The sequence below is a fragment of the Dipodomys merriami genome, unplaced genomic scaffold (genome assembly GCF_024711535.1).
Source record: "Dipodomys merriami isolate MVZ:Mamm:240054 unplaced genomic scaffold, mDipMer1.0.p SCAF_3, whole genome shotgun sequence".
Classification (NCBI taxonomy): domain Eukaryota; kingdom Metazoa; phylum Chordata; class Mammalia; order Rodentia; family Heteromyidae; genus Dipodomys; species Dipodomys merriami.
In genome coordinates, this window is record NW_027204492.1 from 88,793,971 (window position 1) to 88,808,721 (window position 14,751).

A 14,751-nucleotide genomic window follows, 5' to 3' on the forward strand; every position below is an offset into this window, starting at 1 on the left:
AACCCAGGGCCTCATGCACGTAAGGCACTCTACCACGGAGCCACCTTCCCAGCTCCAGTCCTGTGGACTTTTGTCTTCCAAATCTGTGCCTTCCTTGTTCCCACTTCCATGAGATTCAAACTTAAGGTTGAAATAACCTCTTCCTTGATGGTTCTGTGCTTTAGAAATATTATTTATTAATATAAAGGACAGCTGGAATTATTAGCTAAAAGAGGCAACTACTACAACTACAAATTGAATGTTCTTTTGTTTTAATCAAAAAGATTTTTCCATATTAACCATAGGGTGAAATCTTATGGCCAGAAACAGCTTTGCAACATCAGAAACATCCAACTTCTCAAGGTCTTAATTTAGCACTTCTTCAACCTCAAGCAAACTACCGGAAGTTTCCAAGTCTTTCTGCCTTCTCAGGGAAAATGCTAAAATATAAGCCCCCAATACCACTAATCCTTCCAGTTACCCCCCTCTTTGCATTTGTTTACATGGCTCTGTCCTGTACTTGTGTATGGGGGAGAAGGCATGGATAACTTATTCATATTCAGGATAAGTATACAGAGAAATGAAAATCAACCTAACCTTAAAATATCATACTTAGGCTCCTTCAAATAGCAGACACTTGATTTACATCGTTATTATTATGTGATCTTAAATTTCAGTTTGCCAGTTATTAGCATCTTGAACATCTTAATTGTCAATTGACATTATCTTGGAAAAGTGATTTTGATTTTAATAAACAGAAGCCAATTTTTTATTGACTTAAATTGGTTAAAGTAATTGCTATATTACTACTACTAAAATTCCTATGGTGCCAATAAGATTATTTCTCACTTTCTGAAGCATCATCTGCTTTCCCATGTATTGTTAGATCAAATTTGTTCTCTGAACAATGTGTGTGCTATGATGCGACTTTGTTCCATTAAATCATTTGGATCAGGTGCTTTAATAGAACTTAAAGTAAAAACAAAAACAATTTTGTTTTCTAGAGCCTGAGAAACGCAAATGGTGTTAGAGCAACAAAAAGCAGTTTACAGAGGACAGCACAGACCTTATACTTTGAGTAATGTTGATTTGTTTGACTTTCACTCCCTATCACCTGCCCCTTCAAAGTTCCTGAAATGAGTATTACTCTCCACATATAAACCAAATGCTGAGTAAACAAAGTGTGCTAAATACCAGGTAACATATTTATAATGATAATAAATAATAAAACCTCAGAAGATAGTGTAACAAGCCTGGAACAGGTTAAGAAACCATTTGGGTATAGTATTAGCACTCTTATCTCTCTTCTTGAAGGTGTGCTTGCACTTTTTATTAGTAAAACTGCTTGCCATGAAGTTTTTTTTTTTTAATGTACAGCTTTTGGATAAAAGATTAAAAACAAACAAACAAACAAGAAAGTGCCGTAAAAAGATTCATGACTAAAAAGCCTGAGTACCATTTACAGAAGCATTCTCATGCCCTAACTAAATACATTTGAAATTATTCCTTCTGAAATTATAAATAAGAGATGATTTTATTAACAAAATTATCAACCAAATGAAGAGAACACTTCCATGTTTACAGTCTTCTAATTGTTTTTAGGGAGATAATGTCATTCAAAATTATCTTGATGACTGAAAGTGGCAGATTATGGAGTTTGAGTCTTGGTTTTGGACCAAAAAAAGAGAAAAAAAAAGAAAATAGAAAAAGAAAAAGAGAAAAAATATATATTTCTTCATTTACAGCATTATACTCATTGGAAATATGTAGAAAACCTTGAGAGCGAGCGCTAATGCTTCAGAAAATGAAGGTAAAAAACAATGAGTCATCAATAAAATACTATTAATTAGCAGTGACTTGTGAATGCTAAGTTTCTATATTTTAGTAGAATTTGCAGCCACCTGCCCCAGTTCATATAAGCAGGAAAAGCATGTGATTTCAAAATTGCCTAGCATTTAAAAAATGTTTCTTAATTTACTTACATCCTAAAGCAAAGCCCTTAATCCTAGAATCCTTTTTTGTCCATAGAAAATGTTAATAAGTGATGCACAGGATTTGTTAAACCCATATAACATTCCGCTTAAAATCTTAACTCCAATTACTGTTTTTTTCTATTACTATACTACATTTTGGCAGCAATTGTTTATTGGTCCGTCACTGCAGTAATTGCAATTTAACAACAAACCAGTCTGACATTTTAAGTCTTAAAGATACATACCATATATATTTCTTTAAAAATAATCATACTTTTGTAAGCAATACTTTACAGTAGACACCTCAAAAATCTACCATAGATGTGAAACTTAAAATGAGAAAAATTTTAGTTCTAAATCTTTATACATATATATCCAGATTTCTATATATATATTATATATACATACTTAAGTATATATAAAATATATATAATCAGATTTGAAAAATGAACAAAACTGGGCACTGTACATAAATTCTTTTTAAAACTCAAACAATAGAAAACTCTTTAAACATTAAACAATTTTAATAAAAGTTTCTGTACAATGCTAAGCAGTTTTATTTACACATAGAAAATGTAATAGGAGTAGTGTTTAAAATTACAGAACTCCTTAAAATTTCAATGGCAGGTAAATCTGGAAAAAATAACAGCATTCCATTCACAAATATTTTCAAGCAATAAATATGTATTTATAAATAGTGTAAATTTACATCAAGATTAGAAACAAAAATCACAAATCTGAAGTTTATTCCTTAGTCTATGTGCAATCCATTATCTTTGTGACTTGGCTGTTAATTTTTTTTTGATTAATGTTTTATTTAGGAACCCAAAGTGTAACCATTATGGTTTCAAAACAAGACAGAAAAACATAAAAGCAGTAAAAAAAAAGTTTCTTAACTTTTCACATTAAAAAAAAAGTTGACCAAAGAAAGACTTAAAATTGCTATCTACCTTACAAAGAAATGACCAGCTAGGCTAGTATTTTATTCCAAGGAAAATTCTGAAAGAGGAGAAAAGATAGATGAAAACAAATTCATCAGCCCAGAAGTAGAGAAATATAAAAGAGGCGTGTTCAAGTCAGTAGTCTGTATGATGTTGCCAGTTTTGTCAGATATATACAAAACATGGAAATTATTATTTTTTTTCTCTGAAGTTCAGCTGATTAGCTTGTGAGAGTCCTGGAGCAGGAGACAGTAGTACTCTCCCCAATCCAGCTGGTTGACACTCCGCACTTGGAAGGTTGCATAGACACAGTTTTCAGCCAGCAGCCTTACGAGATAGCTACAAAAACTAGTGGTGCAGAACTGGGTTACTTCCTGAATAGCAGAAAAGGTCTCATATTGAATGTCCATGGAACATTATCAAGATGAGGCGGATGGTAACGGAGGAGCCTGTAATGGAAAATAAAGTAGGTTATTTTGTTGTACAAGATTTTGAGTGTTCCTCAACTCATGGCTACAAACATACAGTATGTGATGGTAAAGGAAGTAACTCTCAAGAAAGTTCAACAATCTGCTACACAAAAGTACAACACTCTTTACCATCTGCCACCTGTTTACTTTTCCTAGGAGATTAATTCATTGTGCCTGCAAATTTCTGTACTTCTTCAGTACTTAGTTAAAAACTCTTGAAACATAATTTAGTTACCAGTTTTTTTTAAGGCTTTTAAAATAGTTTAACCAGTGAATTACAATTTCACTAATGATTGCCTTCAGGGATCTATCTTGGGTAGGTAATACATTTTGTTCACTCTATTCCACTTAATTTTCTTCTTCAATCTTGATGACCAGTTAAGTAAAATATCAGGCAGTAAATTTCAAGAGTCAATTTCTGAGCATACACATGTGAGAAAAAAAAATTGGAGGAAATGAACAATTAATAAATTATGTCTCCATTTCTATTTAAAGTCATTGATCGGCTAGAGGAAAATGCATCCCCTTAAGCAATTGCTGCTTGAAATGGGAAAGAAACTCAAAATAAAAACGTATTTAAGTTAAAAATACACTTGAATTTCTACTATATAACATACCAGAAAGTAAAGCTCCACGAAATATTCCAGGATGTTAATACTTCTGGCAAGTACAAAAATTTAAACAAATACAATTAATTCTAAAAAGTAAAAGTATATTTAAGAGCACATTTACTGATTCATTTTATGGCCATGATTTATAACTTATGTATACAAACATCCTATCAACTGAGATCAAATGACAAAAGATGTGAAGGTTTTCAAAAATTTTAAATGTAATTCAAACATTTACAATGTAATTAAGAATTACAACATGAATATTTAGGCTGATCTCACTCAGGAACAAATGCAAAAATAGGAACATCATAGGAATGCATTCTTGGAGGTGAAAGAAAAAGGAATGAGATGAACACAAGCTCATGTAACATCTGATGAGGTAAAAGAAAATTTACATTTCATTACCTCCTACCTATCAGGTGGCAGAGCTAACACTGTTGTCTCATAACCCAGCTAACTATGTACTCACATGTTGATTTCACTTACTAATGTAAACTGGTCATAGACTTGCATTAGGTCCTCCATTTTGTACTGTTCTAGCACCACAAAATTTTCCAGATTCCCACTAGTTTTCCGTGCACAATCTTGGCAATGCACTATGTAAGTCTTTCGAGAATTACTCTCATTAGTGACAAAAAGCAGATCAAAAACTTCCACCTGTTTGACACACAAAAAAACACATTCAATACAGATTGTTACATTTATTGTACTGCTTTAGTATAATCATAGAATTCCTTATATGAATTATTGGCAGTTATCTCTGGCTAAGAGTAGGTACTTTATTATCTTTTTGCCAGTCCTGGGGCTTGAATTCTGGGCCTGTATGCTGTCCCTGAGCTCGTTTTGCTCAAGGCCAGCACTCTGCCCCTTCAGCCACAGCGCCACTTCTGATTTTATCTGTAATAATTGGAGATAAGAGTCTTGCAGACTTTCCTGCATGGGCTAACTTTGAACTGTGATCCTCAGATCTCAGCCTCCTGAGTAGGTAGGATGACAGGTGTGAGCCACAGGTGCCTAGCTGCATAGGCACTTTAACAACAAAAATATGGCTGTGTTGGGGAATCTTTATATTGTACCAAACCCAAAGACACGCTAGTAAGGCATATTTAGAGGAATACTCGAACAGAATGACATATTCGTGACAACTTATTGCAAAACCTAATTCAAATGTATGATAAAGGTTCGTTTATTTCTGATTTTAAATCTAACACATTAGCACATAATCAGATAATCACTAGTTCCCTTTTACTTCTCTATGGCAGAGCTCATCCCAGAGTTTTGTAATAAGGATGCTAGCCTTTTATCAGACTATGCTCTTCAAAAAGAAAAAGAGCATTGATTCATTCACTTGTGTGTTACCTGAGCATGTCATTAAGTGCCCACTGTGTAGCCAAACCTCAACACTCATTTGTTGAATGAGAAATCTGCTTACTGATTCTTTTACAGATGAGGAAACTGAGAAGTGACAGTATTCACTTATAAGCCTCATGTGAAGGAGTAAAATTACAAATAAAAAGCATATTCCTGAACATAGTGATTAAAAAAAATATCTCTACCTTACACAGAAAGTTTGAACTTCTAAGATTCGAGTAGGATAAGAAATAACACTGTGGTATATAGGAAGCATTCTCACTTGATGGAAAACATACACTCATTTCACAAACCTAATCACCTAATGACTGACTTTGGCCAGATTATACAATATTAAAACAGCCAAAGAATTGAATCATTTCAAATTAAGAAATTATAAATACCAGAATGACAAAATACTAAAATTACACACATTTTGAGGTTTATAACAGTTCCTTAATGGGCTGGGAAGGTGGCTCAGTGGTAGAGTGCTTGCCTTGCATGCTCGAGGCCCTGGGTTCGATTCCTCAGCACCACATAAGCAAAAAGAAAAAAGCCGGAAGTGGCGCTGTGGCTCAAGTGGTAGAGCGCTAGCCTTGAGCTGTAAGAGCTGAGGGACAGCGCCCAGGCCCAGAGTTCAGGCCCCACAACCGGGGGGGGGGGGGGGGGGGGGAGGAGATAAAAAAAAAAAAAACAGTTCCTCAATATTTCTATCTCTGGCATACCCTTAAGTTTCTTTGCAAAACAGAAAACTCTCATGGATTCATTTCTTAAAATCCTACAGCCGGTCAATATTTCTCATTAGTATCAATGGGCAACAATATGAACTGAGTAACCTGAGCAAGATTTGTCCCTTTCTGTCATTTAATTAGTTGTTTCGCTAATTTTACCTCCTAAATATTTATTTCTTAATTCTCCTCTTAAATGTTCCTATTGTCAGGTTCTAGTGTAGGATGACAGCTTCTGTAAGAGCACTGCAATGGCTTACTTGGTATGTTTTCTCCAACCAGGTTTTCTCTCTTTAGTACAGATCAAACTTAGGTGTCTGCTCAAAAACTTTTAGTGGCTTTGATGACTTCACAATGAAGTATCATCTCCCTTAAGTCATGTTTATTGCAGCATTGTTTACCATAGCTAAGATATGGAAGCAACCAGATGTCCCTCAGTAGATGAATGGACCAAGAAACTGTGGGATATATACACAATGGAATTCTACGCTTCTGTCAGAAAGAATGACATCAGTCCATTTGTAAGGAAATGGAAAGACTTGGAAAGAATCATATTAAGTAAGCCAGACCCAAAGAAACATAGATCGTATGGTTTCCCATCTTTAATAACTAGTATATGTCTAGGATAGTCCTAACAGATGAGCAAAATAGTTCAATATGACCATAAAATGACCATAAAAGATGATGCCAAGTGAAATGAACTCCAAGATCGAAAACAAGAGGTTTGTTTTTGTTGTTGCTGTTTTAAATGTACTATAATTTCTTTTTTCTCTGGGGTTTTCCCCTTTTGGTTTATCCTCTGTTGTCACTGTGTTTGATTTTTGTGCCCTGGGTATTGCATATGTTTATCTGAATTAGGGAAAGGAAGGGGAACAACAAAATGGTGAGACAAAGGACAAAGGGCAAACCAATACAACAGTGATACTCACAAGACAATAGTTGGAAATGAACTGTACAATTTGCGGGTGGGGGGGAGGAGGGAAAATGGGAGAAAAATGAGTGAGGGGTAACAAGTTTGAAAGGAAATATACTCACTACCTTATGTATGTAACTGTAACCCCTCTGTACATCACTGGGACAACAAAATTAAATTAAAAAAAAAAGACTCATTCAAGATGCCATAGTGGAGACTATCCACTCTTTTCTAAAGCCATTGCCCTTCACTGCTCCTATGTTCTTTTTTGTTTTTCTGTTTGTCATGGGACTTGAACTCAGGGACTAGGCACTGTCACTGAGCTCTTTTGTTCAAGGTTAGCACTCTCCCACTTTGAGCTACAGCTCCACTTCCAGTTTTCTGGTGGTTAACTGCAGATAAGAGTCTCCTGGACTTTCCTGTCTGAGCAATCAATCTCAGCCTCCTAAGTAGCTATAATCACAAGTGTAAGCCACTAGCGCTTGGCTTCCTACATTGTTCTTATAGCCATGACAGTCTACTGCTGATTCTCACCTATTTTTAACAGCTGAAATCATATTTATCCTTCAAAGGAGAACTAAAATACTAATATTATCATCTATTGATGACTTACCAGATAAATTAATCTGTATTAGATACTATTGATTAATGAAATATTACACCATCATATTAAATGTTAATACATAATAGGAAAGGAACAAGATTGAATACAATATTGATTACAGTAAAATGTATCACATTAAAAGTGTAAGTTAAAAAAGAAACAAAAACTAAAGAGAAATCAGAAGTGGAAGGGAAATGGGCTTTACAAAACTGGATGAGAACAATTACTTACCTCACAAATGCTACAGTAATGAGCTGGTTCCTCTTTTGCCCGCCCATGCCATATAATCTCTTTTCCGGCAGCAATGAGAGCTTCCCTCAATGTTTGACATTGCTTCAGAGTTCTCAGAAGACAGTATCTATTGTAGGGGAAAAAAAATTATTGTGACTAGAAAGTGAATATTGAATACCTTTTATCGTAAAAGATAAAACAATCAGAAATAATGCCAGGAGATTTGGTTCTAATGGCTTCATAATTTTCTAATTAGGAGAATTTTCATTAGTTCCTATTAATTCTTAGATTTAAAAAAGGGCAATGCTCAACATGTCTAGGAATGACAATAAAGATCATTTAGTACTGAAAAAAACTGATACCTGAATATCAAAACATAAAGATACTAACATATTAAAACTGACACTCCTTTAATATGAGTTGCTAATGTTGGCTCTTATTTGGGCAAGTTACTTAATCCCTGTGGGAATCAATACCCTCATCCTTGAAATAAGGAGCCTGAATTCCAGATGTGAACTGCTTTAATTTTTGCAAGGTAGAAAAGCACATTATTTCTCTCCACACTACCTAGATTCTCATGAACCATCATCTATGTAGTCGCTTTTGAAACTCTTAAAGATAAATTATGGCAAATAATTTATAATTCAGTTACTATGGGATACAAAACTGTAGTGGTAAATATATATATATATATATATATATATATATATATACACATATATCTTATTTCTTCATTTTTACTTGAAAATAATATAGTGGAATGAACTTTTCTTATAATTTATTTTTTTTCTAAACACGATGCTAACAACATAATAAACATGTACTAGTTTCTAATAGTTTATTTATTTATTTATTTATTTTGTCGGTCGTGGGGCTTGAACTCTGCTGGGCCTGGGCGCTGTCCCTCAGCTCTTCAGCTCAAGGCGAGCGCTCTACCACTTGAGCTACAGCGCCACTTCCTCTAATAGTTTATTGTTACTTGGAATTGCCTGCTACATTCGTACTTTCCTGTGAATCTTAGTGCTCAGATTTTCCATCTGAACGAACAGGGGAAGTTCCTCTAGATGATGTCTAAAACACTTTTCAGCTCTACAATCTGGAGACAATGACCATCCCTTAAAAGAAGGAAATGGGTTTAGCAAATGAGTAATAACTTAAAAGTTCTTGACTGTTTTATTCATCTAAACTGACTCATCTATTTACTGCCAAGGACAATGCCTGGCATATAGTAGGTGTTCACTAAATAAACACGACTGCTAAACAATTACAGTATAATAGCATATTTGTCTTAATTTATATAAATTGTCTTAATTGACATTTTCTTGCTATTGTATAAGTTACTAGGTTAAAGTACTGTTTGGTATTCACAGTACTCACAGATATCATAATTAACCCTGAGGAGGGGGTCAACTAAAAATATTTAGCTGTCAACATATATCAATAAACTGTCAACATATATCAATAAACTTTATAGCTGCACAACAGTTCATAGGAATTTACTTTCATGTGTATTTAAATTTAAAAATAATGCTTCAGACCAAAGCAAGAATAGTCACCTGAGTATGTGTGTGCACGTGTACGTATAATGTGTTTAAGATGCTAGGGGAGGTAACAAGTAAAAACTTACTGCATGGTAAACCGAGAATCTAATTCAGACCATGCCTCCAACACTTGAGGCACCTATCTTCCTCATAAGTTGAAAATAGTGCCCTAAACTGTAGCTACTTTCAGAAGACTTGAAAATTCAATTGTGCTCCCAACTAGGGCAAAGATAATGAAAGTGGGGTTCCTGGGGCTTGAACTCAGGGTCTGGGTGAAGCCCCTGTTTGTGTTCAAGGCTAGCGCTCTACCACATGAGCCACAGTGCCACTTCTGGCTTCTTCTGAGTAGCTTATTGGAGGTAACAGCCTCATAGGCTTTCCTGCCCAGGCTGGCTTAGAATTGTGATCCTCAGACCTCAGCCTCCTGGGCAGCTAGGATTACAGGTTCTCTCACTCTTTTGGTATCCCCTTTTCCCTTCCCTCCACATTTAGTCATCCTTTCTCTCTTTCTTATGAAGATTCATGGGCTTAGTCAACAGTCCCCTTCCCTTCTCCCAGCCACCCCCCCAAAAAAACAACAACAAAAAACCCAGAGCTTTGGTTCAACAGAGTATTAGTCCACTTACTCAACAGATGAACCTTTATCGCCTATGCTACTACTTTGCAGTTATGGCTAGTTTAGAAGAAAAAGGCAATACACTAGCCTTTGTGCCAATAATTAAAGGATGAAGTTAAGGCTGAACTATAGTCATAAATAGTATACTTCTAGAATCTCAGCTACCAAATTTTGATTTTATGTTTAACTGGAATCATAGAAAACCCGGGTTCTCTGACAATGAATGAAAAAACCGTGCTTTCTTCTTGCCTGTATCTTTTTCTTTAACATTGATTCTTGTTGTTGTTCAACAGTTGAAACAGGATAATTTAGAGAGACAGAGGCTTTATGGAGTCTGCAGCAATGAGAATGCCTAAAAAAGGATGTGATTCAAGGAAGGATGGGTAAAAATAACAAGAAATTAAAGATATTAGAGATGTAGAAAAAGAATTCAAGAAAAGGTACAGAAATAATAATGAAGACTTGACTTGAATATCAGAGCTAATCCAAATTAACCCACACTGATTTTATGTAAAGACAAATTTTGAACATAAAGAGCTAAAAAGTCAAATAGAATTGAGGTTATTTACTCTTTAGTTTTGCTGAATTTTAATACATTTATCTTACATCAATTAATTTCATTTGCTAAAAACAAAAAAATAGCAAAAGGTATAAAAATGTAGAAAACAGAAAACGTTATTCTGCATAAATATATCTTAGGAACAGGGTCAGAAACTGCTTTTACGCCTAGACACTGGTTTTTTGCTTTGGATGAAAAGCCACACAGAAGGGCAGGGGGTAAACATTGGAAAAACCTACAAAGAAGAGACAGAATGAGACCACAGCACATTTGAGGTTCCATAATAGAATCTAATCCAACTGAAAACTTACCTGCAAAGACTAAACTCAAAGAGAGGCAGAATTTTAGTGAAGAAGTTCACAGAGGGTAGGATAAAAATGCACAATTATTCATAAGTCAACACAGTAGGCAAAAGATAACTAGATCTAAGATGTCATAGATACCAAAAGGCAGGAGAGATCTTCAGATGAGGGGAGGTAGAAATCCTGGAAGCTTTTATAGAGAAGTTGACATTTCTGAATTTAAATATATCAATCTGACTAAGACAGAAAGGAGAGATAGGGAAAAGTTATCTTGTATGCAGAAAGGAATGTTGTAAGAAGGCAATATGGGTATAAACTTTTTCCTATAATGTTTAAATCTTGGAATAAGGTTTCTAGGACAGAATTCTAGGAATAAAGCCATTAATACTGTATTATATCAAAGACAATATTGGGGTTGACAGTGAAATTCTTGAGGTAACTTCAGTACATTCCCACATAAATGAAACAGGATAGGTTAACTTGATACAGCACCTTAAAATTCTTTGTGATAACAGTCACCATGAAATTGATGACAAAAGAGTTAAAAAGACACTTACTAAAAGAACTGTGAAGGAAAAAGCAAGCCAACACATCAGCCCTGAGACCTCACAACTCTTTTGCGACCTGTCACTCGATGGCTATGCTCTTCTACAAACACAGCAAGTATCTGACTATCTGTAAGACATTTAACCACTCATTTAAATCAACCACATGGCTAAAAATCAAGGTCTCAGTCAATGATAAAATGAGTATCCTAAGAACTTTAAACTTCTGGATGGAAAAATGGTCAATGTTATATTAAAAAATATGTGTTAAATTCCAAAGGAATATTAGAAGACTAGAAGGACTATAGCACTTAGACATCCATGTTAACTATGGAAAGGGTTTTGTACATGGTGTATGCACGCTATTGGGAGAAATTCTGTCCAGTTATTAGGACAACTGGCTGACCAACCAAACAGTTATAAAACATCTCAATGTATCCATTAAAAAATGGGGGGGGGGGAGTCAAAGGGAAATTTAATGTAACTTTTATGTTTATTTTATATTTTAAAACTGTATTTGTGATAACGTATATATTATGTAAATGAAGTAATGACCTATACTATTAAAAAATTTAAAAATCTTAGTTCTAAAAGAGAATTAACTTAGCTCAGGGTTTCTCTAACTTGCTTGGTGTTAGGATTCACCTGGACAATAACAAAGAGATTCCCAGAGTCCTTCCTATATAGCTTTGACTATATTTATTAGGGATGGAAACTAGAAACACAGTTTAATAAGAGGTTTGGGTGATTCTTATGATCAAGTAAGAAGACTCACTGCCCTCATATTTCACAAGTGATGAAACTACTTGTGAACATATTAAGACACAAGTATATTCAAACTCCACAAATCACGTTTAATTATTAGAGTCTTAAGCACATGCTTCTTATTCTCTGCGTCTCAGTTTAACTACATAAATAGATACTTATGGTGCTGTTATAAAGATTACAAGTTATATAAGATATACACATTAGTGCATGGTAATATTCAGAAAAAATATATTATTCGAACTTGACAGGCCAAATTCTTAAAACATATTAAACTACATGACTGAACTTTTCAGGTGAAGAGGAAAAAAAAAACTCAGAAATTTTCATACTGAAGCAGAAATTTCTGAATTTGAAGAAATTTTTATTTGAAAAAATTAATAAGTGGTTAAATATAATAAACAATATAAATATTTATAATTTATACAAATTAATAAAAATTAGCTGGTTGCTCATGCCTGTAATCCTACCTACTCAGGAGGCTGAGATCTTAGGATCACGGTTTGAAGTCAGCCCAGGCAGGAAAGGCCACGAGACTCTTATCTGCAATTAACTACCTAAAAAAATGAAATTGGTGGGGCTAGGAAGGTGGCTTAGTGGTAGAGTGCTTGCCTTGTATGCATGAGGCCCTGGGTTCAATTTCTCAGCACCCCATAAGCAGAAAAAGCTGCAAGTGGTGCTGTGGCTCAAGGGGCAGAGCTCTAGCCTTGAGCTGAAGAGCTGAGGGACAGTGCCCAGGCCCAGAGTTCAAAAGCCACGACCAACAAAAAAATAAAAAGCTATGAACCTGATGTTAAGAGAAATGAGCCCCAAGATAGGGACACAAGAGAATCAGAGAGTAAAAACAACACGTTTCACAAAGACTTAGAGCAAGGCTCCTTACCCTTAAATTTTCAACCCCTATTTTTTTTCAACTGCCTATTTAGTAAGTATTAGTTTATTTGGGATCCACTGATGGACATGTTTATGATACGGTTTATACTGGAGTAGGCAAGAGATTACCAAACAGTATCATCAATAGTTCTGTCAAAAATATTTAAACCAGCCGGGCGCTGGTGGCTCACGCCTGTAATCCTAGCTACTCAGGAGGCTGAGATCTGAGGATTGCGGTTCAAAGCCAGCCCGGGCAGGAAAGACCGTGAGACTCCTATCTCCAATAAACCACCAGAAAACCGGAAGTGACGCTGTAGCTCAAGTGGTAGAGTGCTTGCCTTGAGCTGAAGAGCTGAGGGACAGCGCCCAGGCCCAGAGTTCAAGCCCCACGACCGACAAAAAAAAAAAATATATATATATATATTTAAACCAAGTAAAATTATGAGACAACAAATTCAGAATGTAAAATGGCATATAACGAAAATACTACTAAAGTCCCTATTTCACAGATTTGGTAAGTAGTTATATGCTTATGTAGAATGTCCTTATTCTTACAAGATTCAGAATAAAGTATTTTGAGTGACATGTCATGATGCCTGCAAATTACTTTTTTTTTAATGTGGTTGATCCAAAAGAGTTTGTGCAAATTAATGTGTATGCAGGAACTGCTAGCTAAGTAAATGTGGCAAGAACTTAAACCCAGATGAAGTTTGAGAAAAACTAAGTTGGGAGGACAGCAATGATATATACAAATTTTATATAATTTAAAGGAGAATATCTTCACATGAAAAAAGTCCATCATAGTGGAAGGTATTAAAGACATCAATAACCCTAAATTTTAAGACTTTCTTAGGTCACTTCTTTATGTACTGCTCTATTTTTAAAATGGCAAACAAAGCAGGGGCCAATGGCTCACACTTGCAATCCTAGCTACTCAGAAGCTGAGATCAGAGGCTGGCAGTTCGAAGCCAACCATGGCAGGCAAGTCCATGTGACTCTTATCTCCAATTAGCCATGGGGGTGGGGGGGGGGGGAGGCTGCAAGTGGAGCTGTGGCTCAGGGACAGGGCCTAGGCCCCAAGTTCAAGTCCCAGGACTGGCATGCAAAAACAAAAAATGTTAACAATTCTGAAAACTCAATGGCTAGCACCTGAGCATGGATTACTTGTCAGCTTGGCAGAAGTTATAAATATTTATCTCAGATTCCTTGTCTAAGCCAATAAAACAATACATCTTTGGTTGCCTGACAGAAATTTTGACTTGTAGTTTTGTGTTTAAAACCAACCAAGCTCACTTCCAACATGTAATTCATTTTCTATTTATCTTTTTTACCTTCTACTTCTACTTAACAAGTACAAATATGCTACTGCATGGCCAAAGCCATAGTCTAGCAATAAGATTTCTCTTTCATGCTGAAACAAGGACACAGGATGAACCATTGCAACAAGGATACCCACAGGACAGTATACTGGAAAGGAACTCTACAACATTGGGCGTGGGGAAGCGGGGGGGGGGGGGGGGGGGGTGTGTGTCCTGGGGGGGAAGGAGGGAAAAGGGATAGTGGGACAACAAGGAAGGTAAGGGATAACAATGATTGACAAGTAATGTAGTCTTTGCCTTACTCATGTAACTGTAACCTCTCTGTACAACATCTTAACAATAAAATAAAATAAAAAAAAAAAGATTTCTCTTTCATCTCCACCACTAATCTGTGAAGTGCAGTTTATTTTCCAATCTAACCTTTGTCT

General features: G+C 35.4%; 1 protein-coding gene across 9 annotated transcripts in view; it reads right to left on the reverse strand.

Annotated features, from left to right (window-relative positions):
- Positions 1-265: 265 nt before the first annotated feature.
- Positions 266-14,751, reverse strand: part of Kdm6a (lysine demethylase 6A) — a 186,898-nt gene continuing 172,412 nt past the window's right edge. For 6 of the 9 annotated variants that reach the window (XM_070040585.1, XM_070040582.1, XM_070040586.1 and 3 more), the window contains 3 exons: positions 7,804-7,930; positions 4,464-4,634; positions 266-3,342 (listed from right to left, as the gene is read on the reverse strand). In XM_070040585.1, the coding sequence (XP_069896686.1) occupies positions 3,313-3,342; positions 4,464-4,634; positions 7,804-7,930 (328 nt within the window). In that variant the 3' untranslated portion in view covers positions 266-3,312. Of the gene's footprint in view, positions 3,343-4,446; positions 4,635-7,803; positions 7,931-14,751 lie in introns of all 9 variants that reach the window. The other 3 variants (XM_070040587.1, XM_070040581.1, XM_070040589.1) reach the window with 3 other exon arrangements.